This window comes from Adiantum capillus-veneris, chromosome 29 (genome assembly GCF_014529385.1).
Source record: "Adiantum capillus-veneris isolate H3 chromosome 29, ASM1452938v2, whole genome shotgun sequence".
Lineage (NCBI taxonomy): Eukaryota > Viridiplantae > Streptophyta > Polypodiopsida > Polypodiales > Pteridaceae > Adiantum > Adiantum capillus-veneris.
In genome coordinates this window covers 71,142,721-71,169,027 of record NC_140959.1, presented here as the reverse complement: position 1 = coordinate 71,169,027, position 26,307 = coordinate 71,142,721, and the positions used below count along the sequence as shown (strand labels likewise).

General features: G+C 43.4%; 2 protein-coding genes across 2 annotated transcripts; one reads left to right on the top strand and one right to left on the bottom strand.

Annotated features, from left to right (window-relative positions):
- Positions 1-7,140: 7,140 nt before the first annotated feature.
- LOC147419381 (sesquiterpene synthase 2-like) lies at positions 7,141-8,607 on the top strand. Its single transcript, XM_086505659.1, has 2 exons — positions 7,141-7,649; positions 7,793-8,607. The coding sequence occupies exons 1-2, from the start codon at positions 7,425-7,427 to the stop codon at positions 8,438-8,440; spliced, it is 873 nt and encodes a 290-aa protein (XP_086361785.1). The 5' UTR covers positions 7,141-7,424; the 3' UTR covers positions 8,441-8,607.
- Positions 8,608-24,907: 16,300 nt separating this feature from the next.
- LOC147419380 (uncharacterized) lies at positions 24,908-25,703 on the bottom strand. The gene is made up of 3 exons (XM_086505223.1): positions 25,412-25,703; positions 25,188-25,239; positions 24,908-25,061 (listed from the first exon to the last, which is right to left on the bottom strand). Exons 1-3 carry the CDS (start codon positions 25,505-25,507, stop codon positions 24,946-24,948), a joined length of 264 nt encoding a protein of 87 aa, XP_086361349.1. The 5' UTR covers positions 25,508-25,703; the 3' UTR covers positions 24,908-24,945.
- Positions 25,704-26,307: the final 604 nt, after the last annotated feature.

Genomic DNA, 26,307 nt, shown 5'->3' with positions numbered 1-26,307 from the left:
ATGCCGCCGCTGATGTCGACGGAGTAAGGCAAGCCCTCTGGCCGGTGACGCGTGAACCTGGGTGTCCCGGTAGGGGTCTCTAGCGGCGTGTCGATGGGGGTACGGACGTCAGGTGTCTCCACCGGCGTCTGGGCCCCGAAGCGAGGAGTGTCGAGTGGGGTGGCTCCTGGTTGAGTAGGTAGAGGTGTGTAGCTTCTAGGAATAGTCAGCCGTGCAAAACCTGGCGTAGATGGCGATGTTGTGGCTGGTGTGGGGGCGGGCAAAGAAGGGGAGGGTAAAGAGTCTCGTCGAACACGAGGCGGTGTGGAGGCATCGGTGGCGGAATCCCCACAACAACCGCCACCGCCACCACTAGAGCGTCGGTGTCTAGACGAGTGTGAAGCTCGTCTCGTCGACGCCGAAGCTTCGGAGCGCGCCGAATGCTCCGAAAGAGAGGGAGATGCGGATGGAGTAGGAACGCGCGATGATGCGCCAGAGCGATGACGCTCCACGTACCACTGTCTCTACTGCGGTGACAAAGAAGAAAGAAACTCCTCATCATCCATACCTGCATTAAACACACGAATATTTAAACTGAATATTGAATGAATAGAGTAGAAAATGACGCAAAGACCATTAAATACAATGACGTAATGACGCATATAAATACAATGACGCAATGAATCGAGTGATAGAAGAGGCAAGTCGAAAACTCAGAATTTTCAATCAAAAGATGTGAGCGCGAGTAGAAAAGAGCGTTATACACCATGGAAGGTACTTAGAGAGCCAGAGCTTTTACAACACGGAGCAAAATTGTTCAAATACAATATTTGTGGCTTTAAGAGATCTCTCTCTCATCCTCGCATAACTCAGCATAACTTCCTATATCTATATAGAGCTCTCCGTTTAAACACATATCCTCTGTTTCATTTTGTAGCTCCTCTGCATGCACCCCATATAGAGTAGTAGCATCTTGATGCTCGTCTGGCACCACCGCAGCGGCTTCTGATTGAGCATCTTCTCTGATCTCCTCCATTGATGTCATTGTGATTGGCACATGGTAGCCTTCATACGTCCTTGCACTACGAGGGGCTACCTCTATGACGTACCACCAGTTTGATGTAGACTTTGTAGGATGAAATATTACCTGCCAGAGCCACATAACTTACATGAGAGCTTTCAAGCACATAACTTGTAAAAGGGGGATGTTAACTATTTACATACTTACTTGTTCACAATGCTCGGGTAGTACGAAAGTGTCTCTTAGGTCAGTCCATTTCTTAGTAGAATCCACCTCAAGAAAACCAGACTCTCCTCTACGCACAGTAGCGTTGCGACCCTCCATGATTATCTTGAACCATTGCACGTCGAACAAGTCGACAAAAAATCCTTTGTAATCGATCCTCAAAATCTCTTGCAGCGTGCCGAAGTAAGTGAGTTCCGCCACCACAGGATCTGCATCAGAGGAACGTCGTCGACTAGACTGTTCAAATTTTGCCATGATTCCACAATCTTGAGTAAAACGCTTTTTGTCGATTCGTTCCACCCTAAAATGTCGACCTTTACACCATGCTGCTGTGTATGACTTATACTACAACGAACAAAGATTATGAGTGGCCGTTCAAACGTTTATAAATAAAGTCGCTTGCTAGTCGTACATTGCAAACTTACCTTGGTCGCGCAACCCCGAGAGTACTCCCACTCTTCTTCAGTCACTTCTTCACCGCATTGTTGTGCGCTTTTCAATTGGTTGTGCAACCATCTTAAGCTCATGAAGGTTGGTAGGCTCTCCAGAACCGCTGGATAGTGCATCGGTGGTCGTCTTCCCCGTCTCCACTCGATTCGTGCCCTTTGTCGCTCTTGCTTTGCATCCTCATATTGTGAAATCCACTTTTGCATCACTGGATTGTGAAGCATGCAAAATTGGTTGATTTTAGCCTCTAGATCTTCCGTCATCTTCTTCTCAACACCGAGATTGCACATGACAATCCCAGATATGCGCTCATCATCTATGGTTCGCCATAGCGTGTCCCTGGATTTATCAAATCCGTCTAGCCACTCTCCAATGTACACTAGGGACTCTGATACCAACCAACCTTCTGCCATGCTACCCTCCGGACGTGCCTTTTGACGCACATATCCCTTAAGCGTTTTCATGAAACGCTCTAAGAAGAACATCCATCTGGAATGAACTGTGCCAGCTATTTCCACCTCATCAACTATGTGAACAAGAAGATGCACCTGAATGGTTAGCATTGTAGTAGGAAAATGTTTCTCAAACATGCACACAAGCTCCGCAGCATTTAGTTTGGCAAATGGTATGGAGTCTACGTTGATCTCCTTTTGTGAGATCCATTGCACCAGCTTTGCAAGTTTGTAGATTGTGTTACGGATGTCGAGAGACAAACATCCCTCAATGGCAACCGGTAAAATAAACTGTAAAGTATGTGCAGCAATGATATTAAAGTCCACATTTTATGCAATGATATTAAAGTCCACTATGAACGTACCTGACACATTTTATGCCAATCGTGTGACTTCAAACCGGTAAGCTTTTCTTCTTTAGTAAAACACGTTCGGAGCGAGTGTTTTACGCCAGTGGGGGTCCGCAAAGATCAAATGGTCTCTTTTACTTTGCGTTCTTGGGCTCCTGTGAAAATCCATGGTGCTTTAGGGAGTTTTATCGATCCATCAGACGCTGTTTGCGGCCAATATTGCTCCATACGATCCACATTTCTAAGGTCAACTCTGGCTCCCAAAGTATCTTTCTTGCCGGTCAAATGGTCCCATAGTAGATTACCCACATTCTTGAATATGTGCATTGGATCGAGCAAGTGATTCATCATGAGTCGGGGCCAGTATGGTAACTCGTACCATAGAGATAGTCTCTTCATCCTTGGAGGCAATCCGTCATCGCACATCTCCTTCTGCTCTAACCATGCTTGTGCAGACATCCTTGGTGGCTCTCTTCCCAAAAAGCCGTCGCGTAACACATGATTCTCTGGAAGATACGCTTGATGACCTTCGTAGATTTGCTTCTTCAGTGAGAGTGCCCTACGTGCATTCAGTCTAGGTCCACATGTGACACATGCTCTGTATCCGCTTGTTTGAAGCCCTGCATGTATACACATGATAATAGATCAACTATGGGAAAAAACAAGATTTACAGTGTCTGAGTGAGGAGTGTCAATAGATCACCTGAGCATTCTGTTAGCCTGGGATAGTCATGCATGGTCCACATTAGAATGCCTCTGATCAAAGCATTCCGTCGTCCTGTGTGTCGGCTCATATCCACCACCTCTATGCCAATCCACAATTGTTGTAGCTCTTCCAATAGTGGACGAAGATACACATCCATATTCCCCACTTTATATCGCCCTGGCACAATCAAGCTTAGCCATAGGTGCCCCTTCTTCGTAGTCAACCACGGGGGAATGTTGTAGTTGACGATGACAACGGGCCATACAATGTAAGATGTTGATCTTTGACCAAATGGATTTACGCCATCCATAGCCAGGCCTAAGCGCAAATTTCGAGCTTCCCTGGCAAAATCCGACCATGTTCCATCTATATGTTTCCACGCTACGCAATCTGCAGGAATTCGTAGCACACCATCCGAAGATTTATTCTCCTCATGCCATGATGCTAGGGCGGCCATGGACTTACATTCGAAGAAATGCTTGATGCGAGGAAGCAGAGGGAAATGTTGCAAAACCTTTTGTGGAATTTTTGTCCCGTGGAGATCTACTCGATATCTTTCGGAATCACATTTCGGACACTTCTCCATGTCTATGTATTCCCCTCTGAAAAGAATGCAGTCATTAGGACAAGCGTGGATAGAATTGTAATCCATCCCCAAGTTTCGCAAAATCTTTCTTGCTTCATCTCGGGAATCTGGCATCACATTGTCAGCTGGTAGTATGTGCTCTTTCAGCAATCTACACAACATAAAAATACGATACAGTCGTGTAAAAATCTATCAGATCATTATACATTTAGAGTTCTATTAAAGTAAACTAATTGTAATAGATCACCTGAAAAGCGCTGTGACGCTAGTGTCACTCCATCCAAACTTTGCCTGCATGTTGAGAAGAACCAGGAGTGCTTTCAATCTAAACATACGTGCTCCATTATACAATGGCGTATCGGCTTCACTTTTCATATCATCATAGATAAGCCTTTCTGAATCCATGATCGTCTCGATCATTTCATCAATCTCGGGCTCAAACATTGCCTCGTTGGGAATGTGCTCTGCATGATCATCCCCCGAGCTGTCAGAGGCTACATCTTGTGGCCTCACATATGCTGCTTGACCAAAGCGCCTGCGAACACGTCTATTGGGTTGCAAGATTGTTGCTTGTTGGCCAGCGTCAGAGTCCAATCCCCGCACACCTCGGTCTAGAGGTGCACGGAGATCAGAACCACCAGGTTATAATCTCGTCTTTATTGGTCAATACCTATATTTGTGGGTACAAGAAATCTACACACCCACGTCTACATGATACTGCATGTAGTGGACAAAACCCCTTTGCCTCTTCTCTAGCTGTAGCACTTCACTTCATCTTAACATCTTTTCACAGTAGATCTTTTCACTGTTCGTCTAACTCTAAACCCTAAACCGTAAGTAATTCTTGCATGGACTCGATCTAACGTAAATAAGCGTAAATCTAAATAAACGTAAATCTAACTAAAAATAAAGCTAAATCTAATTTAACGTAAGTCTAATGACTAGAGGTTGTCTAGATGGTCATTGTGTCGGGGATATAGTGACTCTTGCCGCCCTGAAGATCCACCTTCTTCCCTATCTTCTGAAGACATTTCACCAGTACTTTTGGATCGACGGAGCCCACCATGAGTGAAGGCAGCAATACCCTATATTCCATTGAGGGCTTTCTTCACCCGCTTCATGCAGGCATCGCAGTCTATGGAGACCTAAATCTAATCTAATATAACGTAAATCTAAATCTAGCTTAAATAAACGTAAATCTAGTTAAAAATAAACCTAAATCTAATTTAATGTAAGTCTACATATAACCTAATCTTTAACGTCTTTTAAGATAGTTTCCTACGACGTTATAACTCTCTTCTTCTTGTGTGTGTGCGCGTGTGTGGATGTGTGTGCCAATAAAAAGAGATAAATGGTATAACCTTTCTATCACCCATGCCAAGTATGATAGATTGATTATGCCATTTCCCTCTTGAATAATAGGTTTTGAGTTCAACTCCTCGTCGGCTAGATCTTTAGGTCTTTTAATTTTAATTAGTTATTTCCTATGACATGAAATTAGTTTCTCTCTCTTTCTCTCTCAATGTGTCTGCATTTTTTTGGATCGTATGCATGTTTTCTCTCTCTTTTCCTCTCTCAATGTGTGCGTTTTTTGTTTATGCATGTTCTCTCTCTCTTTTCCTCTTTCAATGCGTGCGTTTTTTGTTTATGCATGATCTCTCTCTCTTTTTCTCTCTCAATGTGTGTGTGCATTCTTTGTTTATGTATGTGTGTGTGCGTTTTTGTTTTTGTTTGTACTCTCTCTCTCTCTCTCTCTCTCTCTCTCTCTCTCTCAAAAATACTATGTGTGTGTGTATGTGTGTGTGTGAGAGAGAGAGAGAGGGAGAGAGAAAGAGGGGAAGGGAACATGAGAATGAGGAGAGGGAAGGAGCATACCTGGCTCTCCTTCCTCTCCTCGTGTGTGTGTGTGTGTGTGTGTGTGTGTGTGTGTGTGTGTGTGTGGAGAAGAAAAAGAGCGAGCGAGAGAGAGAGAGAGAGAGAGAGAGAGAGAGAGAGAGGGAGAGCGTTACCTGCTCCTTGCTTGAGGGCGCCGAAAAACTCAGATCTCAGATCTGAGTTTTTGGACGCGCTCGGTTATTTTTTTATCCCAGCCGGCGTCGCTATGAGCGTCGTTATAAGCGTCGCAAATTTACAAAGAAATTTGCGACGCTCATAACGACGCTTATAGCGACGTTCATAGCGACGCCAAGAATTTTTTTTTTGAGCGTCGCTGTGTGAGCGTCGCTAATATGAAAAGCCTCTTGTAGTGAGGGGGGAGGCCTTAGTGATGGTTTCCCTTTTTGTTAATGAAAAAGAAAAGATTATTTTTTTAAAAATATAATATTTTATTTTTAGATGTTTTTGGCCTGGCCCAAAAGGGTGAGTCTTAGTGATGCCTTCTCGGGTTATTTTAAAAAATGCATATTTTTTGATTGACCAGAAGAGGAGAAGATATTACAAATCATTAGAAAGACACTCAAATATCTTCACATTGCCCTTGAATCATGAAAGGAAACGTGTGAATCAAGTGTGTAAAGCAATGAAGAAGCGAGTGAGTGAGTGTGTGTGTGTGTGTGTGTGAGAGAGAGAGAGAGAGAGAGAGAGAGAGAGAGTCTTCAAAGCTGGGGTTGGTATCTTAGAAAATATCCATTCGTCCTCTCGAGGTCCTCTCTAACACTTCGTGCTCCTTTGTTGCTTCTTTATCAAATCGAACGTTAGATTTATTTATCGTGGTTGTGAAATCGTAGTTTTCACGACTTGTTTGGTACCTCCAAATAGGTTGAGAAAGAATAAATGTGTGTGATGAATGATGATTACAATGTAGTTTTAAAACCAACCACCCACAGACCCCGCCCCCTCTCTCTTCCTTTGATTGTTTCACCCTGGGCCTATTTAAGCTGATTGAGGCAGGCGTCGTGATTTTATCACATGTTGAAATCGTCACTGATTCGCTTCTTTCTTTCTTTTTTTGAAATCGTTGTCATATATTTCTTTTTCCAAAAGTCCTCTTCAGTTTCAATCAACGACCCAAATAATTCACGGGGCAGTTTCAACGACCCACATTATATAATTCACGTGGCCTCTTTCTTCAACGACCTGCATAATTGTTTGCGCTTTTTATAATTTTTGGAACGTAGTTAAAACCTTCTCTGATTGTTTGCGCTTTTTATCATTTTTGGAACGAAGAAATTTATTTCAGGTTAACGATTCTAGGCCGAGCCATAGCCAATATTGTAGTGGAAGGGAGCACTGGAAGGTCGAGAGAGGACTGCAGAGCGTTAGGTGAGTAGCCTATTAGAATACGATGGAGGCGATTGCAGCTGCTCATTCACATGGTGGAGCGGCCGCTAGCTCAGCTGACATGGCGGCTAATGAATCATCACCACGACTGCTGAGTCAAGTGCACAAACTCATAATCCCACCCATCCCATGCTCCTTTCCCTGGAAGAACCACCCCGACTACAAGCAGCTGACCGTGATGTCAGACGCCTGGGTGCTCGCCCAGTTCTCCAACATGCACGGCGCTCGCGGCCGCCGACCACCTCATCAATTCTGCCTTCCACCAGGTGGCCACATTGGCATTTTCCAACGGCCTCAGCCCCCGCATGCCACCCATCATTAAGATGATGGACTGGTTCTTCATGATCGACAACATCCTGGACGACCCCCAGGAGATGATATGGGCGCTGACCTTGCCCGCGCCGACCACCTTGTGGACAGCGTTCTCACTGTCTTCCTGGACACCTACCAGCACCCCTCCTCCAGCCCCAGCGCCCCTCTCGTCAGCGTCGTAACCGAATGCGCTGCCGAGTGGTGGGCGGAAATGTGCCAGGGGATGCCGCCCAAGCTGAAAGCTCGTCTCAGTAAGGCCTTTTGCGACTACCTTGAAGCCAACAGGCAACAAGTGAGTACAACCAGCTAATGCGTGTGCGCGTGCGTGCGTGTGTGTGTGTGTGTGTGTGTGTGTGTGAGAGAGAGAGAGAGAGAGAGAGAGAGAGAGAGAGAGCGAATAGCATTGACCTGATTGCCATTCGCACGTTATTGTAGGTTCCTTTCCGTAACTCTCGCCACCTCCCCGACGTGGAAACGTACCTCAAGATACGCGCCGACTCCATCGGATGGAGGCCTTGCGCTGTGGTCATCGAGCATGCGCAAGCCTTCGAGCTGGACGACGAGGCGCTGTCACACCCACTGCTGATTGCGCTGCATGAGGCAACGGTGCAGCACATCACCCTGGTGAACGACATAACGTCCTTCAAGAAGGAGTACATGCAGGGGGACTTTTGCAACATGGTGTTCATTCTCTACTTCAAGAAGCTCTATGACTCGGAGAGGGTTGAGGCGGGAAGGCCCGAGCCGACGTTGCAGGGGGCGGTGCTGGAGGTGGTGAAGATGATCAAAGAGAGAGACGATGAGTGTGTACGATTGATGAGGGAGATAGGCAAGTGCGAGAAGCTGATGGGAAAGGACGGCATGGTGCAGTACCTGGAGGGGCTGGGGCTGGGGCTGTGGATGTCTGGCAATCTCTATTGGCATCTCGTCAGTGACCGCTATGGCATCTGCGCCACCACGGATATCCACGTCACCCTTCCCGACATGCTCGCCCATCACCACCTCATTATCAACGCCAACCAGGAAGCCAGCCACATCGTGCCATGTGGCGTCATGTCCGATGCATCGATTGCCCCCTCCTGATACATTCCCCTTCCTTATATATAAGTGCACTTGTAATGAATCTCATGATGTTTGGTTTACACAACTAGAGTGCTTCGTCAGCTGCCTTCCTATCAATTAATCAAGTAATATATCTAAAACTATATATGCCATTTCAACACTTTTCAAATTGAAAAAAAAATCATTTATTTGATGCTATTAATTTGTCTAAGATATTTATTAAATGGTAGGGGAGACTTCAAAATGAAGGAGAGAGAGAATGTTTATCAAAGGGTGTTTGATTTTTTTATCCGAGAGGAAATGAAGCACGGAGGAAGATTTCATCAAAGCGTGTTAGATTTTTTTACCTGAAAATATTTGGGATACTGATTGTCGTGGTTCAGAAGCATTCTTTGCAAAAATGGGATACCTATCGTAATGCTTCAAAGGGATACCTCGCAGAAAACCACAAGGAAGATTATAATTTTGTCAAGCTCAACGTTCGTGACCATACAAGATGTCAATGTTATTAATTGTTTGTAGTTCCATTTTTATGTTTCCAAAAAAAAAAACATGCAAGTCTCCTTACATGAAAGAGTTTGCACAATCTTCACCAATTTTTATAATACGAGAGAACGTGCCATTCTCACGAGAGCGTGCAATTTTTAGTACATTTATTAACTGCGTTTTCAGTGTCAAAAATCAAAAAATGATAATGCTTGCTCACCGCGGAATTAAATGTCTTGTTAGGAAATAAGACGTAGCTAAAGAGATAATTGAGTAGATTACTTAATGGAGAGAAACAGGTTTACATACACAAGATTATAGAGTAGAGAGAGAGAGAGAGAGTACACACGATATACGTGGTTCACTCAATGTGGGCTACGTCCACAGGAAAGTAGCCACTCAATGGTTTTAGTACTTCAAAAGAAGTAATTTATAAAAGGATTATATCCTTAATAGAGCTCCCGTCTTGCTTCACTCTCACCACCTCACACCCATCTTGTTGCATCAACTTCACACTATGAAATGTGTGTAGAAATGGCCTTCTTTTATAAGCCAAAAGGGCTGCCCTCTCTTATGAGAGGCAGCCATGTGTAGCCGCCCTTGTGTGAATAAGTCCAAATCGGACTCTCCAATCCGTCCATGTGTGGCCGTCCATGAGAAGACAAGTGCATTTTTGCATTCGGTCACCAGTCACCCATCGGCCATTGACTTCCGACCACCGGCCATCGGTCAACCGACGGTTGTTTTTCGACCACTTTCCGACCGCCGTTCGACCATAATATTCCGATAAAAAGGAATATTTCGACAAGGGGAAAAAAAAGTCTCAGGGGCTTCTGTCCCCAAGGTCCTTAAAGTTGCCCTTCATTTTTTGCCGTGAAAATTTTGGTTTCCGACGAGTGATGTTCTTTCACGCACAATGGCTTCTTCTCATAATGGGGGGCTTACAAATGTGCGCCTTTACCATAGAAAATTACAAGGGTAAATCAGGCTCCATACTTTACATGTCTCTCGTTGATGCACTTCCTTGCATCAATGATGTTGCGCAGCTTTCGTAGAGCCACATGCCTTCAAGATGCATGCATAGGCGATTGCATCTGGAGAGAGACCCTCACTTCGCATCTATTGAAAACAAATTAGAGCTTTCTACCCTGCCCCTGTGCGACAAATCTTACAATTAATGCATTCCAAGAGTCCACACTCTAGATCACAGGAAGAATGATAATTTTTTGCAACAGCCTGTGACTAGTAATCTCGTCATTAATTCTCTCACCCATGTAAACGTCTTTCAAAATACTACACACCTTCAATGTGCAAGCGTAAGTGCTTTTGTGAGTCTGCTTGATGTGTTTCACGAGTATTGCTTCTTCCCTAGAGTTGTTAGTGGATTTGTTGCCTTTCTGTAGACATTGTAAGGGCACCACATTTGCCATACATATAAAGAAAAGCCCTGCTAAGAACAACCTATCTCTGAGTAGCTTGACTGACTAGCACTCTCTTCATAAATTATCTCACCCATGTCAGCATATTACGAAGTCTTTCAAGATGCTAGCATAGGTGCTTGCTTCCATAGAGGATTGCATTGGAGAAACGTCTTCTACTTGCATATGCTTAGAATAGCCTTGACGAGCTTCCTTGCCAACATCCTCCATTGATTCGAAGTGATTAACCATCTTGTGGTTTTTCTGTGAAGGCACCATTAAAGAAGAAAGGAAGACGATCTGCTTTCACTGAAAGGTTGTAATTCTGACGATTTCTCAGTTTGCGATGAGAAAGACGTTAGAGGACCGAAATTGTAGTTTAGAGTAGGAATAGCTCAATAGCTGCACGTCTTGACAAGGCAACGGCTGAAGGTTATAAGAAAAGGGAGCAACACTTGCCGTTGGATGGTCGATGCTACGTGGATGAAGGATTGTTGCTTTGCATCCCTTGGATACAACCTAGGGCTTTCTGGCCCAGCTCTTGTTGCGCACATCTCGAATCAACGCATTCCAAGAGATGACATTCCAGATAGGAAGCTCCTCAGCCACATTTTGTGCTTTCTCAACCGTACCACATTTGACATACATATCGACCAAGACAATACTGCCAAGCACAACATCTTTCTTCAATAGCCTCCGACTCACAATATACTTCTGAGTTTTTCCATATGAGCATCTTGTGTAGAGCCACATGCCTTCAAGGTACGTGGAAAGGTAATTGCATATGGAGAGAGACCCTCGCTTGCATACTTATCGACCAAGACAGTGCATTAGAAAATTTCGGAGGTCATTTGGAGGGCCTTCTAAGAAAATGTATTTTTTGCACTCTCTCTCTAGAAAAAATGGCAAATAAAAGAGCTGGGTCTTTCATAGTAAAACTTCAAAAAGTGTACTTTAAGTAGATTCCTTACTCTTCTGAACATTCGTTCGTAGTGATTGAGGGATAATCCTCTTTTCAGTTGCATTGAATGAACCTCGTCAATATGGAGGGAATGAGGCTAACATGGAGGGACGAATCCGCAGCCGCTATTCACTTTTCATTAAACCTGCACATTTGGCTAATGGCGCACTCCTCAAATGGCACAAATGTTACCTAGAAACGAGCCAAATATCACCTTCACATTGATTTGGACAATGAGTACCAACCATTGATTAAGCGTAGTAAAACAAACACACATATACCTCCCGCTTCCATAGACACGCTCAGAGCTCAAGGAGCTAAACACATAGATATCTAGACGAGAGGCTCTCTCTACCCTAAGAATCCAATAACTAATGCGTCTCCACCGTTTGTCAATCCTACAAGCTTATTGACCTTTGCTGGTGATGGAGAAAAGGGCCTTCTGGGTTATTGTAAATCACTTACAAGAAAAGCTGAAACTTACAAGAGCATTCTCCAAGCTCAACAATGTGAGATTGTTCCCTTTCACATTTACATTCTACGGATCAGGTTACCAATTTGCAACATAAAACAGAGGTACAAGAACTGAAAGGAAAGGTGCAAAGTTGTCAAATGAAGGACACCATCTTGGGTGGTCGTATCCGAAAGAAGAAATTGCGCAACCTTGAAACATTGCAGGTTGCATCAGGAGGTCTCAAGAAAAGAATCCGAGCATTAAGGTGATGCTTCTTGGTTGGCTACATTGTCTTAGTTAAGTAATCTTTTTGTTTTTTCTTGTTATGCACTGTTTTCATGTGCCTAAATAGTGTTAGTGAAGCAAATTTTCTGTTATTTACTTATGCATTGTCTTCATGTAGAGATTCAATCTATCCTGACAAGGAAAACATTGACCCCAAAGCCAATATAGGAAAGAGATTGAAGCCACTTATAAGTAGAAGCCTGGCATCAGATATAGTACATGACAAGAAGTTTAAGGTCCTACAACGAAATGTAGTGGACCGCTTTATTTCAGAGAACTCAGTGCCTGCAAAAGAGATACAAGGCACACTTGATTCACTTGGTGTAAGCAAAAGAGGATATTCGGCTATCCAAAAGTCTGTCTCATCCATCTTTGTTAGGAAGGGTATAAAATCCAAACTTCTACCATCAGCCTCAAGTGTTTGGAAAGAGAGGCTTCAGCTTAACGAGGCACAGGGAGACTATCTTGGACAGCCCTTTCATATTAAAGCAACTTACAGTGGCCATGGAGCAAACATGGCATATGATGAGTTCAACAATATTTTTATGGACCTGCGGATATTACAGAAGAGAATGGTGGAGTTTTACAACATCACATTTGAAGAGTCACGTGGGGTATTACATTTTGTGTTAAAACTGGATGAGTGTGAGTTGTTAAAGAGAAAAACCTAGAGCGTGTTACTATTACTTTAATGAATAGAGCCCTCTCAAAGTGTCCCAGTGATGATCCTTTATATTTTAGTATTCAATCAGAATCTAACATATGGTGGCTTGGTGCGTTTGAGGTAAGCGAGATTCTCAAGTAAGCTCAAATGTTCAGATCTACTTAAGTCTCATTTATTTTGTGTTGCAGGTAAAGAAAGAAGATCATGAGATTCTATATTGGGTGTTCCATCGAACTAATATTCCGGAGGTGATTGATCGACAGACCAACCAGGGAGAGGTACTACGTCTAGATGGAAGGGGAGACTTTCAAGTTCAGTGGCATCTTGCAGGTGACCTTAAAACATTAAAGTGCATGTATAATTGTGGAATTGGTGCAATGGCAAAGTCACCGTGTTTGTTCTGCATGGAGCCTGCAAAGGTCATGGACCCAAAGTGGTGGAGAAAAGCTCCAACACGTCACATTGAGGATCCTGCTTTTCGACCGGTTTTGAAAATACCACTTGTGAATGTCCACATTTGTACAATGCATGCCCTTTGTAGAATTGTGGAGAAATTGGTCTACTTATACATCGGGTTTGCTTGGAAGATTAAGAACTCCGCAGAACGACAAGTAGCCCTGCAGTGCTTAGAAATGGTACTGTCGGATATGGGGCTTCATGGTGGCAATGTGAAAATCCAACGGGATGAAAAGAGATCAACTGCTGAGAAGGATGTCCCATGCAAACCATCCATCGGTGGGGTGAAGGCACGGAGGTTTTTATCTAAGCCCCAAGGTACAAGAGATCCAAAGCTAACAAACATGGAAAAATATATAACACATCTTATGTTAGCAAGGTAGAGTATCAGAGCTGGAAAAAGCTACATATTGCAGTCAAAGACCACGAACCAACTACTCGTAACGCGAAGGCTGAGGTTTGGCGATCAATAGACATCCTATTTTTGATGTGCGACAAAGATGACTGGTCACAAGGTGATATGAACAAGTTCAAGGAAAATCTCAACCTTCTGAAAAAATCATTCAAGACAGCATGGATAAACACCCAGATTACTCACTACATGGTATTATCATGTATTTCTTTCTCTCTTATGTGCAAATATGTGACTGTAAAACATTCTAACTAATCTGTTTTCATATCCAGCACATCTTCAATCATTTGCCATATTTTATACAGAAGTATGGGAACCCGGCAATATGGAATACCCAAGGGATGGAAAAGTCTCATTACATGGCGAGAAATGCTTATTTCAGGCACACACGACATGGTGGCTCTCGAATCAAGGCTAACAGTTTGAGAGAACTATTTGAATGGTTCTATCGTAGAATCATTCATCGAATGCAGGCAAAAGAAGTCTTGGCAAATTCAGCAACAGCACAAGCCATCAGACATTTACAACAACAAAAAGCTAAAAGATCAATGGCATACAACAACTCCGGAGCTCGTGAAAGTCAACGAAGGTGGAGAGAGACAATGGTGTATGTGAATCACAAGTGGAGAAAGATACTCTGAGTGGATGACATTGTACAAAATTTATGTAATACTTGATCTTATACAATTGCTACTTGAAGTGTATCAAGATTTTGCAGGTTCAATTTTGTTTTTTGGCACGTCACCCTTGTAACGAATCATGAGATATTTGCCATACTCTAAAAGTTCATCTGGGTTTTGTCTACCAAGAGCTAGTGCCATTGCTGTGTAGGTGTAGTAATACGCTGCCCGACCACCTGTATAGCCTGGGCAGTAACCAAAGCAATCTCTAGCAAACACTTTGTCCACAAGAATGACTTTATCTGCACTTTTGGGCAGCACCGGTCCACCCAAGAAGCGTGATGGTGTCTTGAATGTGTAAGTTGCTATTGAACCCTCTTGTGACATGGAATTGTGAAAAACTACTATCGGCGACTCGCAAAGCTTTGAAAGGTACTGTGCTAGGGCCGCATCCCTTCCTCGATACTCTCTTGTCCAGCGCCGAAGGAAGTCATCCTTGTCAGCAATCCAAGACTGCACATACAATGTCAGAAATGACACAAAGAGAGAGAGAGAGAGAGAGAGAGAGAGAGAGAGAGAGAGAGAGAGAGAGAGAGAGAGAGAGAGAGAGAGAGAGAGAGAGAGAGAGAGAGTTACCATGAAGCTCTCATCCTGTAGAAAGAGGTTTTCTTGCCACAGGTCTACAGATGTAGTTGACCCCTGACCTGAATGGTTAAACCAATCCTCCACTTCTTTGTTACTTTTCGATGGTCTTAGGCTTTGTCTTATTGCTTCGAAGGTGGCTTCATCAGGTAGTGTCTCCTTGTATTTTTCAGCTTTCTCAAAGCATCTTCGAAGGCATTCCATTGGATTGCTAGATGTTTCCATTGCCTCATCATCACTACTATCCTCTGAAACAAATCCACTCCTCTCCTCTTGGACTCTGGAAATAATAGCCAGGGAGAAATCCTCCCTTAAATAAAAGACACTTTGCACATCATGTAAGAAGATATAGGTCCTGTCTCCAATCCTGAAGTCAGGCACAGCAGGCAACATCATCTGAGCATGCCTCAACCTCAAGGTCGACTGTGTCTTCAACCTCCTCGACTTCTTGCATATGAGTTGTCTCCTCGCTGTCTTCATCTGGTGCTGCATCCTACTCCTCTAACACCTCATCAGGATTCTGCATGAGGAATCCAAACAGGCTGTTCAGGTAAATCATAAAGCCAAAGCCTTCCTGAATGAGTTTGCATTCTTTTTTATGCAAAGGGCAGGCTGAATGTCGGCAAGAGGGTGGTAATTCCCTATACTTCTTCAGTCCCTGTCCCTTTCCACCACAGTCATTTAAATGCACAAGAGTCATAGTAGGCAGAACAACCCTTCCTACCTGCACCATCACTTCAAACTTATCTCTGTAGGACTGCAAGAAATTACTGTGCTGAGCTAACAGGTCTTCAATGTCAAACTTTGGATTAAACATAGAATGAACTAGATCAAACTTGTCCCCAGCACCACAAGATGCTGCAAAATCAAACAGCCTCGCATCAGTTGCAGCTGGGTCTTCCAGAGAAGACACATCCTCTTTGTCTTTACATTTAGTTGCACAGGGACTTCCTTCTAGCACATCTGTATCATCTGAGAAGTCTATATTCCTCTTTCTTGTATTTCTCTTCAGAAGTACTGTAGAGGGCACCACAGCCTTGTAGGGTGAGGGATCCTCTTGCCCTGGTGACCTCTCTGATTGATCTTCACCAATTGACTTTTCTTCAGATATGTCCTGACAAAAGTCAACAGTTCTTTTGGCAAATACATTAAGCAACTGAGCCTGCAAGGGTTGAAATCCTGGCACAAGCTCTGGATCAGGTTTCAGCCTCTTCTGCCTACTGGACCTTAATCCTATTCATTAGGAAACATGACAAGTCAAAACCATCAGGAAACATGAAAACTCTGCCAAAACCAAACCATCATGATCTCTCTCTCTCTCTCTCTCTCTCTCTCTCTCTCTCTCTCTCTCTCTTGATAGATATAAATATATATATAAATATAAATATATATATATATCTGTCTCTCACCAAAGCACAAACAAAAACACACATAGTCTCTCTCTCTCTCCAAAGAACGCTAAAAAAATACACACAAACTCTCTCTCTCTCTCTCTCTCTCTCTCTCTCTCTCTTTGTATTTTTCTATTTGTACTAAAGGCGCGCAAGGACGGAAAAGTGCTTTTTGCAACTCTCTCCGCGCGCCTTAAGTACAATTGAGAGAGAGTCATAACCATACTATAGGCGCGCGGAGAGAGATGGAGCCAGTATTTGGTTGGCTATGCGCGCCGTTAGTAACGTATACAGAGAGGGGAGGGAGAGAGACAATGTGTATATATCTGTGTGTGTGTTTGTGTGTATGTGTGTCTGTGTCTCTGTCTATGGAAGTATGGGTATTGAGGTGTGTGTGTTCAACAACAGTCTGGGTTTTTCTTTGTTTAGACACACACACACACACACACACACACACACACACACAATTTGTACCAACTGTTGGAAATACAGAGAGAAAGAGTGAGAGATCACCTTTTGTTGGTGGGGTTTGCAGGAACTCCAAGGGAGGTGTCTCCTCCATTGCTTTTTTGTGTGTCAAACTGACTCTGTCTCTCTCCCTCCCTCTCTCTCTTTCTCTGAGAGTAAGGAGTCCCTCTCTCTATCTCTCTCTCAATCTGTGTCTCTCCCTCTCTCCCTCTCTCTATCTCTCTCACAATCTGTTCTCTCTTTCTCTCTCTCTGTCTCTCTAAGACTTTCTCTCTCTTTATCACTCTCTCTCTTTCTATGGCTCTCTCTCTCTCTCTCTCTCTCTCTCTCTCTCTCTCTCTCTCTATTGTTCTCTCTCTTTCTCTCTCTCAAAATCACACTTATAATGGATACACACGGCGGCGCCCCACGTGTCACTATAAATTAGAGTATATTTGCATGCTGTCACACGTGTGGTCATTATTGAGACCGTATACTTTTGTACGTCATATAAAGAGGTCAAGAGAGAGAAAAACCACACCTCGTGAAAGAGAGAGAGAGAGAGAGAGAGAGAGAGAGAGAGAGAGAGAGAGAGAGAGAGTGCAAGATCCGTCGTCTGCGTCTCCGATAGCAAGCCGACCCATCGACATAATGAAGGTCTGCCTCTCCCTCTGCCTTTGCCTCTATCTCTCTATCTCTGTTTCTGTCACAGTACCAAGCATAGTCTTAGCAAACAACCCACACAAACAGTCACACACACACACACACATACACACCCACACACACACACACTCACAAACACACAGACACACATCTTTAAAATACAAACACACACACACACACACACACACACACACACACACACAAACACACAGACACACATCTTTAAAATGCAAACACACACACACACACACACACAAATATAACTTACACACACACACACACACACATACTCTCTCTCTCTCTCTCTCTCTCTCTCTCTCTCTCTCTCTCTCTCTCTCTCTCTCTATACCAAAGGCGCGCGTAGAGAGGCATACCCGTAGTGCATGTCTCTATGCGCGCCGTTAGTACTGTGCATTGACCAGAGAGAGAGAGAGAGAGAGAGAGAGAGAGAGAGAGAGAGAGAGAGTATGTGTGTATTTATTTTACCCTATACTAACGGCGCGCGGAGGTGTTTGTTGAGGTAAAAACGTGCTCCGCGCGCGCCTTTAGTAATGGGCTCTCTCTCTCTCTCTCTCTCTCTATCTATCTATTTAAATAGGCTAAGCTATAGAAAGGGGAGAGAGAGAGAGAGAGAGAGAGAGAGAGAGAGTCATAGAAAGAGAGAAAGGGATTGAGACTCTTCTTTTGGTGTACAGTGAGATGGCTAGAACAAAAGCCACTGCAAGGAAGGCAGGCAAGGGACCAGGATTAGCATCTAAAGCAAGTAGCAGATCTGCAACCCCAAAGAAAAGACCTGGAAAACCAAATAAAATTCTGAAAGGGCCAAGGATGAAGAAGCTGCAAACCTGCATGGGACTTTTCAGAGAAATCAGAAAGGCACAGAAATGTGTAGATTTATGCATACCAAAGCTGCCCTTCCAGAGGATGGTGAGGTCCATATGTGATGAAGCTACCTGGGGCACCAAAAGGTGGAAGGTGGTGGCATTAATGGCTCTACAGGAAGCAGCAGAGGACTTCCTACTGGAGTACTTCAGTGACATGACCATTGTTGTAGCCCATGCCCACAGGGTTACTATAATGGACAAAGATAGTGAGACACTGAAAAGAATAAGGTGGAGGTATGACAAACTACTGGTCCCCAATGTCTGCAAGGATAAGAAAATGAGGAAAATTTTGTTATACCCCCCGGAGCTAGTGCCACAACTCACAGTTGTAGATGTCACACATGATGTGAATACAAGGGCAAGGGCAGAGACTATTGCTCGCCAAACAGAGGACATGAGGGAAGTAGAGCTTAAGGAGAAAGCAAAAGTAGCAGTGGAGTCCCAGAGGCAAACAGAGTGCAATGTGACCCTGTCCATAGAGGCAAGCAATCAAGAAACTCTACTTTCAATGAAGGATGGTTTGCTTGCAGAGATACCATTTGTAGATGGAGCCAGAAAGCTAGCTCTGGAAAAAGTGGACATTAATTTATTGCAGAATCCAGATGCTCAGATTTCAGACACAATTATCTATGCTTGTCTTAAGTAAGTGTTACTATCTTGCTAGCTTTGAAAACTCAGATAATAGGTTTGCTAACTCAGGTAGAGTCTCTGCAGCCTGATCAAAAGTCAACTCCCACTGCACACTCACACAGAGGTGTTTCTTCTTGATCCACAAATGTCAGTGATTATTAGACAAAAGAACAGTCCATCTGAGACCTTTGAGAGTTGGGTTCTCCACTGTGCTATGCTAGAAGTTACTGTGACCATCTTTCCATATGAGAACAACCATCACTGGAGTCTCATATGCCTTGATGTTGACCAACCAGCAGTGTGGGTGTTCAATTCAATAAAAGGAACCCACCCTGAAATTAGACTGTAAGTGTTTTGTATCAGAAAGTATTTCTTATAGATATCCATGTAAATTTGAAGCCTCATGCCAACATCTTGACATTGCTTTGTGCAGTTGTATAAAGAGGTTGTTGCTTGCCTATGGCAAGCTATGTGGAAGGTATGAACTATACAAGGCCCCAATCAAAGAAGTACCTGTCCCAAATCAAACCGATGGAAATTCTTGCGGCTGGAGATGTCTTCTCCATGCAGAATATGTCCTGCAAAGCTACTTTGCATTAAAACCTTTCATGACTAAGGTACCCATTTGGCAATGCATTCAGTTAGTTTTGGTTTAGTCTATAAAAGAATTCTCACCATGTGGTCTTTCAATTTTGCAGAGTGCTTTAAAAAACTACACATATGATTATTTGCAAAGATACCGGGTAAGTTTAATACAACACCTGCTTACTATGTCTAGCCCTAGAGAGCTTGAAGATAGCGGCTTGGATGAGCGCACTATTGATCTTACAAAACATGACGTGCCACCACGACAAACCCCTACATCCGATACAGTGGAATCACAACGGGCCGAGGGGGTCATATCAGCAGAAGATGAAAGAGCCGAGGATGAGGAAAGGTCAAATGAGCATATGGAAGGTGCTAAGGTACAACCAGAGGAGACAATGAAAGAGCCAAGTCAGCCAGTGGAGGAGCCAAAAGAGCCTATGGCTGAAACCCAAGATGAGGAAAGCAGGCCTATAGATGAGCAAAAGGATATGGATGAGGAAAGCAGGCCTAGGGATGAGCAAAATGATATGGATCAGGCAAGGATGTATGAGGCAAGCCGATCAACCGATGGAGACGAAAAGACCTTGGAGGAAACCTTGAATGAGGCAGAAAGAACCATGGGGGAGACCCCTGATGAAGATGTGAATGATGACTATGAAGATAAAGCGGAGGAGAGCAACAACGACATGAACACTACAGAGACCCAGTATGGACCCTTGCTACCTGTAGATACGTTTGTTCCGGTAATTTCTATTCAAGTATGGCAAAATATGTTCAGCTTCTAACTACTTATATGTACTTGTCAACTTTTACAGAGGTTGATTATCTTGGACGTCAATGGATTGCTACTGATGCGGGTGCCTCTCGGTGACAGAGGACCCTTTGAGGATTTGCAAACGTTTCGGATGGGAACTTGTCGAGTCATGGTTCGTCCAGGAACCAAGGAATTTATTCAGTTTCTTCTTCCGCGCTTCAGAGTTGCCATATGGTCTTCAATGCAAAGGCAAAACTTGTCGCCACTAGTTGCAATAGTTTGCAGTGTATGCCACGCTCACACGTCAGATTTTGCCTTTTTGTATGATCAAAGAAAATGCGTTACCGTTGAGGGCCACTACCACCCTAAAAAACCACACTTACCTCTTTTGTACAAACCGTTTAGCCAAATCGGTGTACCCTTTGATGCAACTAATACACTACTAATTGATGATACTCCTGAAAAGGGAGAACTAAATCCGCCGGGAACAACTGTCTCACCACCTTCTTTCGAGGAGCATTCCTTCGATTTTTACCTTGAAGACATTCTGATTCCATACTTACAGAAATTGTATCTCAGTCCATTGTTCACGGACGAGTTTGTACTTTCTAATGAATTAAGATGATTCTTCTATCATGTCTTTGTCTTGTCTAACATATATATATATATATATATATATATATATATATATATATATATATATATATATATATATATATATATATATATAGAGAGAGAGAGAGAGAGAGAGAGAGAGAGAGAGAGATTTGACGTGGTAAAGAAATGTATTTCAAGCACACTTTTTCACAGGGCACAATTGAAAAATGAGCTCAATAAACTTCATGTCTTGAAAGTCATTTGTATACACTTGGGTTCACAAGAATATCTGTTACATTGACACTACTTCAACCCGATCATCCAACTCTTTGCACAAAATATCTTTTTCCCTTCGCCACATCACCTTACGGCCAGCTAGGAAAAAGGAAAAATCTGATAGATCCTTGTCCATTGACTCTTCAATGATGTCATTTCGCAAATGCTGAAGACTGCATAGCTCCCTTATTGTAACCACCAATAGTAGGCCATGCTCTTTATCAATCACTTCCACATCCACAGTAGGATTATCTTCCAAACCTGCAGAAACCTGGTCCATAGGAATCTACTTACCGTTTAGCATTTGTGATCGCATATACCAAAACGAGAGTAACAGTGATTGGCTTGCAATCATGTACTTGACAACTAGAGTATCAAGCGCGACCTCGCACCGTAAACCAATCTCTTCCTTTGTATACCATCCTTTGTCAAGAAGTTTGTCACAGGATGACTGCTGAAATGACTTGCACATGAACATAGTTTTTGTAACTCGGATGTTGTAGCTATGAAACAGCTCTATGAAGAGTGCAACAGGACAGAAGTTTGCAATTCTAACCAGTTTGGTAGGAATAGAGCTACGTAGAGACCTTTGTATATCCTTGTAGAGCTTACTTCGCATTGCCTCCACCATTGTTTCCTCGGGAACTGGCCAGTCCACAGTGTTCCAATCGGTTGGTAGAGGCACTTTCACCAACATGCCATTCTTATTCCCTGAGCTGAGTTGGTAAAAGTGGTCATAAAAAAAGATTCCCTCATCAGCCAGTCTTTTGCTGCTCCTCTCTGAGTACTGTAGAGAACCAATGTGGACATGAACAACATGGAAGAGGCCTATTATGCACTCCACAGGCTCCCATTGCTCATAAGAAGAGGGATAAATATTTGCAATATATATAAGAAGAGTTAAACTAAGAGTATCAATAAGTACAAATGACAAATCTAATGTAATTGAGTTGTGAAGAATGGAGACATTACTCATAACAAGCGGGAGAAACATTGCAAAATATATAAGAAAAGTTATAATGAGAGTATCAGTAAGTTCACATGTCAAGAGTACTTACAATTGCAACGTGGTTGATGTATATCTGATACATTTCCACCGTTTGCTATCACCTCAGGATGGGTAAACACATGCTGAACAAGAACTTCCTTTACAGATCTTTTGCCGATTTTAACTTTGAAATCCAACACTCTGGCCTTCCATGCTGAGCGGTAAACATTGATACCACTAGACCTCTTGGGTCTTCTTGGTTGCATGAGGACCCATGAACCTTTGTTTATCCTTTGTCCAACCCATTGGTTCTCTGCACTTATTGAAGCTGGTATTGTAATTGAGGATATGCTACTAATTGGCCTTCTAGGCAAAGTGCAGTTGTTGGTTGTTGGTGTGAGAGACAATAAACACCTGGAGCCTCTTGGGCGAGAAGACGTGGACGCCATAGCTCTCAGAGAAAAGCTTTAGTGGAGGGAGATTCACTTTGAAAGCATTCTAATGGAGGGAAAGTGTTTTAGAATTCCAATATCTTGTGCGGGCTTAATGGTCACCCTCCAGTACGTTAATGACCATAAGAGAATATCAGAAGTGGGACCACATGAAAGCACCTAAAAGCTCGGTAAAAGGAAGGAAATTACTATGCTACAATCCTAGATTCGTGAAAGTTTTATGCTATTTTCCTATTTTTTGAGTCTTTCCACGTACTTTCCTATGTAACGTAGCCTTCATGCTCATTGGACGCTCTCTATTTTTCTCTCTCTTCATATGGCCCTCCAAATGACCTCTGAAATTTCCTAATGGCCAAGCACAACATCTTTTCTCAACAGCCTTTGACTAACAATACAATTGTGAATTTTTGTGTCCATATCAGCATCTTGCTTAGAGCTACATGCCTTCAAGATGCATGCATAGGTGATTACGTCTGTAGAGGCCCTCACTTTGCATCTGCTGAAAACAAAGTAGAGCTTTCTGTCCCTGCCCACGTAGGACAAATCTTGCAATTAGTGCATTCCAAGAGTGCACACTCCAGACAGGAATCTCCTCGAGCACTTGCATAGAGCCACATGCCTTTAAGATGTAATCGTAGAATTCAAGACAAAAGTATAGGTAGCTGAATTTTGAGAGATACACTTGCTTTTGCATCCGCTAAAAACAGCCTAGAGATTTTTGGCACTGCTCTTGTTGCGCACATCCCGCAATTAGTACATTCCAAGAGGTGACATTCCGGACAGGAAGCTCCTCAAGCACTTTTTGTGCCTTCTCAAGCGCACCACATTAAGCATACATAACGACCAAAACAGTGCCAAGCACGATAGCTTCCTGTGCCCTTTTCGGGCATATCCTACAATCAGTGTGTTCCAAAACACGACATCTCGCACCACATGTGGCATACATATCGACCAAGGCATTGCCAAGCATGGCAATTGTTGGCAACAACCCCTGACTAACAATATCATAGTGATTTTTTAGGCCAATATCAGCATCTTGATGCACGCTTTTGGAGAGACGCCCTCACTTTGCATCCCTGCTGAAAGCAGCCAAGAGCTTTATAGACCTGCTCCTGTTGCATGTATCCTACACTGAATACATTCCAAGAGACAACATTCCAGATAGAAAGCTTCTTAGACACTTTTTTGTGCTTTCTCAAGCACACCACATTTAGCATGCACTGTTGATCAAGGCAACACCAACCATGACATCTTTTTTCAACAGCCTTGCTAGCATCCATGACCTTTGATGTTGAAGCCTCGATGGCCATGTTCTCATCTGGTATCCTAGAGCCTTGAGCATACTTTATCAGGAAGCTTTGCAAGGATGCATACATATCGACAAAGACAATGCCAAGCATGACATATCAGCATGTCAAGCGCACCACATTTTTAGCATACATATCACCCAAGGCAATGCAAAGCACGACATCTTTTTTCAACAGCCTCACTAACATCCATGACCTTTGGTGTTGAAGCCTGGAGGCGACATTCTGAGTAGAAAGCTCCTCAAGCACTTTTTTTGCTTTCTAAAGCGCACCACATTTGGCATACATATCGACCAAGACAGAGCAAAGCTCGACATCTTTCTCAAGCGTACCACATTTGGCATACATATCAACAAAGACAGTGCCTAGCATGACATCTTTTTTCAACAAACTCTGACAAACAATTTAAGTGTAATTTTTTGTGCCGATATCAGCATCTTGCGCCACATGCCTTCAGGATGCACGTGGAGGTGATTGCATCTACTGAAAAAAAACTAGATCTTTCTCCTGTAGGGCAAATCCTGCAATCAATGCATTCCAAGAGTCCACACTTCGGATAGGAAGCTGAAAATAGACTAGAGCTTTCTGGCCCTGGTTCTGTAGTACCCACGATCAATGCATTCCAAGCATTTGCATCCACTGAAAACAGCCTAGAGCTTTATGGCTCTGCTCTTGTTATGCACATCCCACATTCAATGCATTCCAAGAGGCGACATTTCAGACAGGAAGCTCCTCAAGCAATTTTTGTGCTTTCTCAAGCGCACCACATTGGGCATACATATCGACCAAGGTAGTTCCATTACAACCTTGTTTTGCAACGGCAGGGTGACAAAGAGTAGAACAACAGTCTGCCATTTAATTTGAGGTCTGGTATTTGGGCAACGAGTCTCTTGCAAACCTTGGCCCCTGCTGAGAGATGGAAGTTGATAGGCTCTCTGTGGGAGAACATCCTCATGTGTGCTCGAGCCTGCAACAAGCCAGCTGAACAGCTCGAGCAGCTCACGCTGGGTGGTGAGTTCCTCACTCATCTTTGGGTCTTGGTGGGCGATCTGGGTTGCGGGGCCCAATGACATCCACCTCAGGCCAACTACTTCTCACACATAACACAGAGACATGGGGATGTTTAGTATTTAGGGTCAAGCTCGGAGCAGTCAGTACTGAAAACATGTCGTAGACTCTGCGCTTAGATTGGTCAAAAAGTGTCCCTGTGTCAGTCCCAAGCTTCTAGCCTTCAACTTTCTGCTTGGGGTGGAAAATTTCCTTGTTCCTAGTAGCTGCACAGACATTATGTTTGCTCAATTTAACTGACTACCTCATTAGTATAAACCTGGATGAAGTATAAACCACTTAAAACATCAATCTATACAATATTGTCCCGGATGAAGTCGCCAACCTATAACTGGAAAGTTGTCCATAGCAACTGTAGGAGAATCATAAGACTTTTTCTATTGGTCACAACAAAGACAGTACTGTAGGCACGACAAACAATTGTGTCTCTTCTTTGAAAATGCAAACTCCTCCCTATCCTGAGCTTGTTCTTGAGCCATGTTCAATGCAACAGTGGAGACATTGTCTACTACAAGAGCTTGCAATGTCTCATGCATGGCCAATGACCACCTCGCAAACATCATTACTGAAGTCATCTACACAGCCAGCATCCTTTTCATCATATCTTTGTTCTGCCTTTTGCAATGCAGCCTGTGCACCAACCATCCAATTGCCTTCTGGAACTGTCTAGGAAGAGCTGAGCTCCTTCATGATGAATATGCTCGTCTACCTTGTGAGAATGAAGCTGACCTATAACTTCATTATAGAGAGAGCAGTAGCATGTTTTGAGAGTGTCATGTAACGTTGTTTCCATTTATCTATGTAAAACTACTCTACATGCACATCATAGTGGTTGTGCCAATTTTCTTGCAGCTCCTTTGGTACTAATGGCCTTCCAAGCTCGTCAATTAGCTACACTGTCTATTCATGCCCAAATGAAGGGCCTCAATCGGGTATAGGTGATTGCATCTGCTGAGAACAATCTAGGCATCCTGAAATCACTACAGTCCAAGAGTCCACACTCTGGACTGTGGCGCTACTATTGTTGTGCACATCCCCAATCAGTGCATTCCGAGAGGCGACATTCCAGACAAGAAGCTCCTCAAGCACTTTTTGTGCTTTTTAAAGTGCACCACATTTGGCATACATATCGACCAAGACAATGCCAAGCACGACATCTTTCTCAAGCACATGAAATTTGAATACATATCAACCAAGATAGTGCCAAGCGTGACAACTTTTTTCAACAGACTGTGACAAACAACATAATTGATTTTTGTGTCCATATCATCATAACATCTTTTTGTGTCCATATCATCATCTTGTGTCACATGCCTTCAAGATGCATGCATAGGTGATTCCATAGGCTCTTCCATGAATACACCCCATGTGGCACATGTCCTGCAACAATAAGTGCATACCAAGAGACCGCATGCCATCCCGATCCTGGAGGAAGCTTGCCAAGA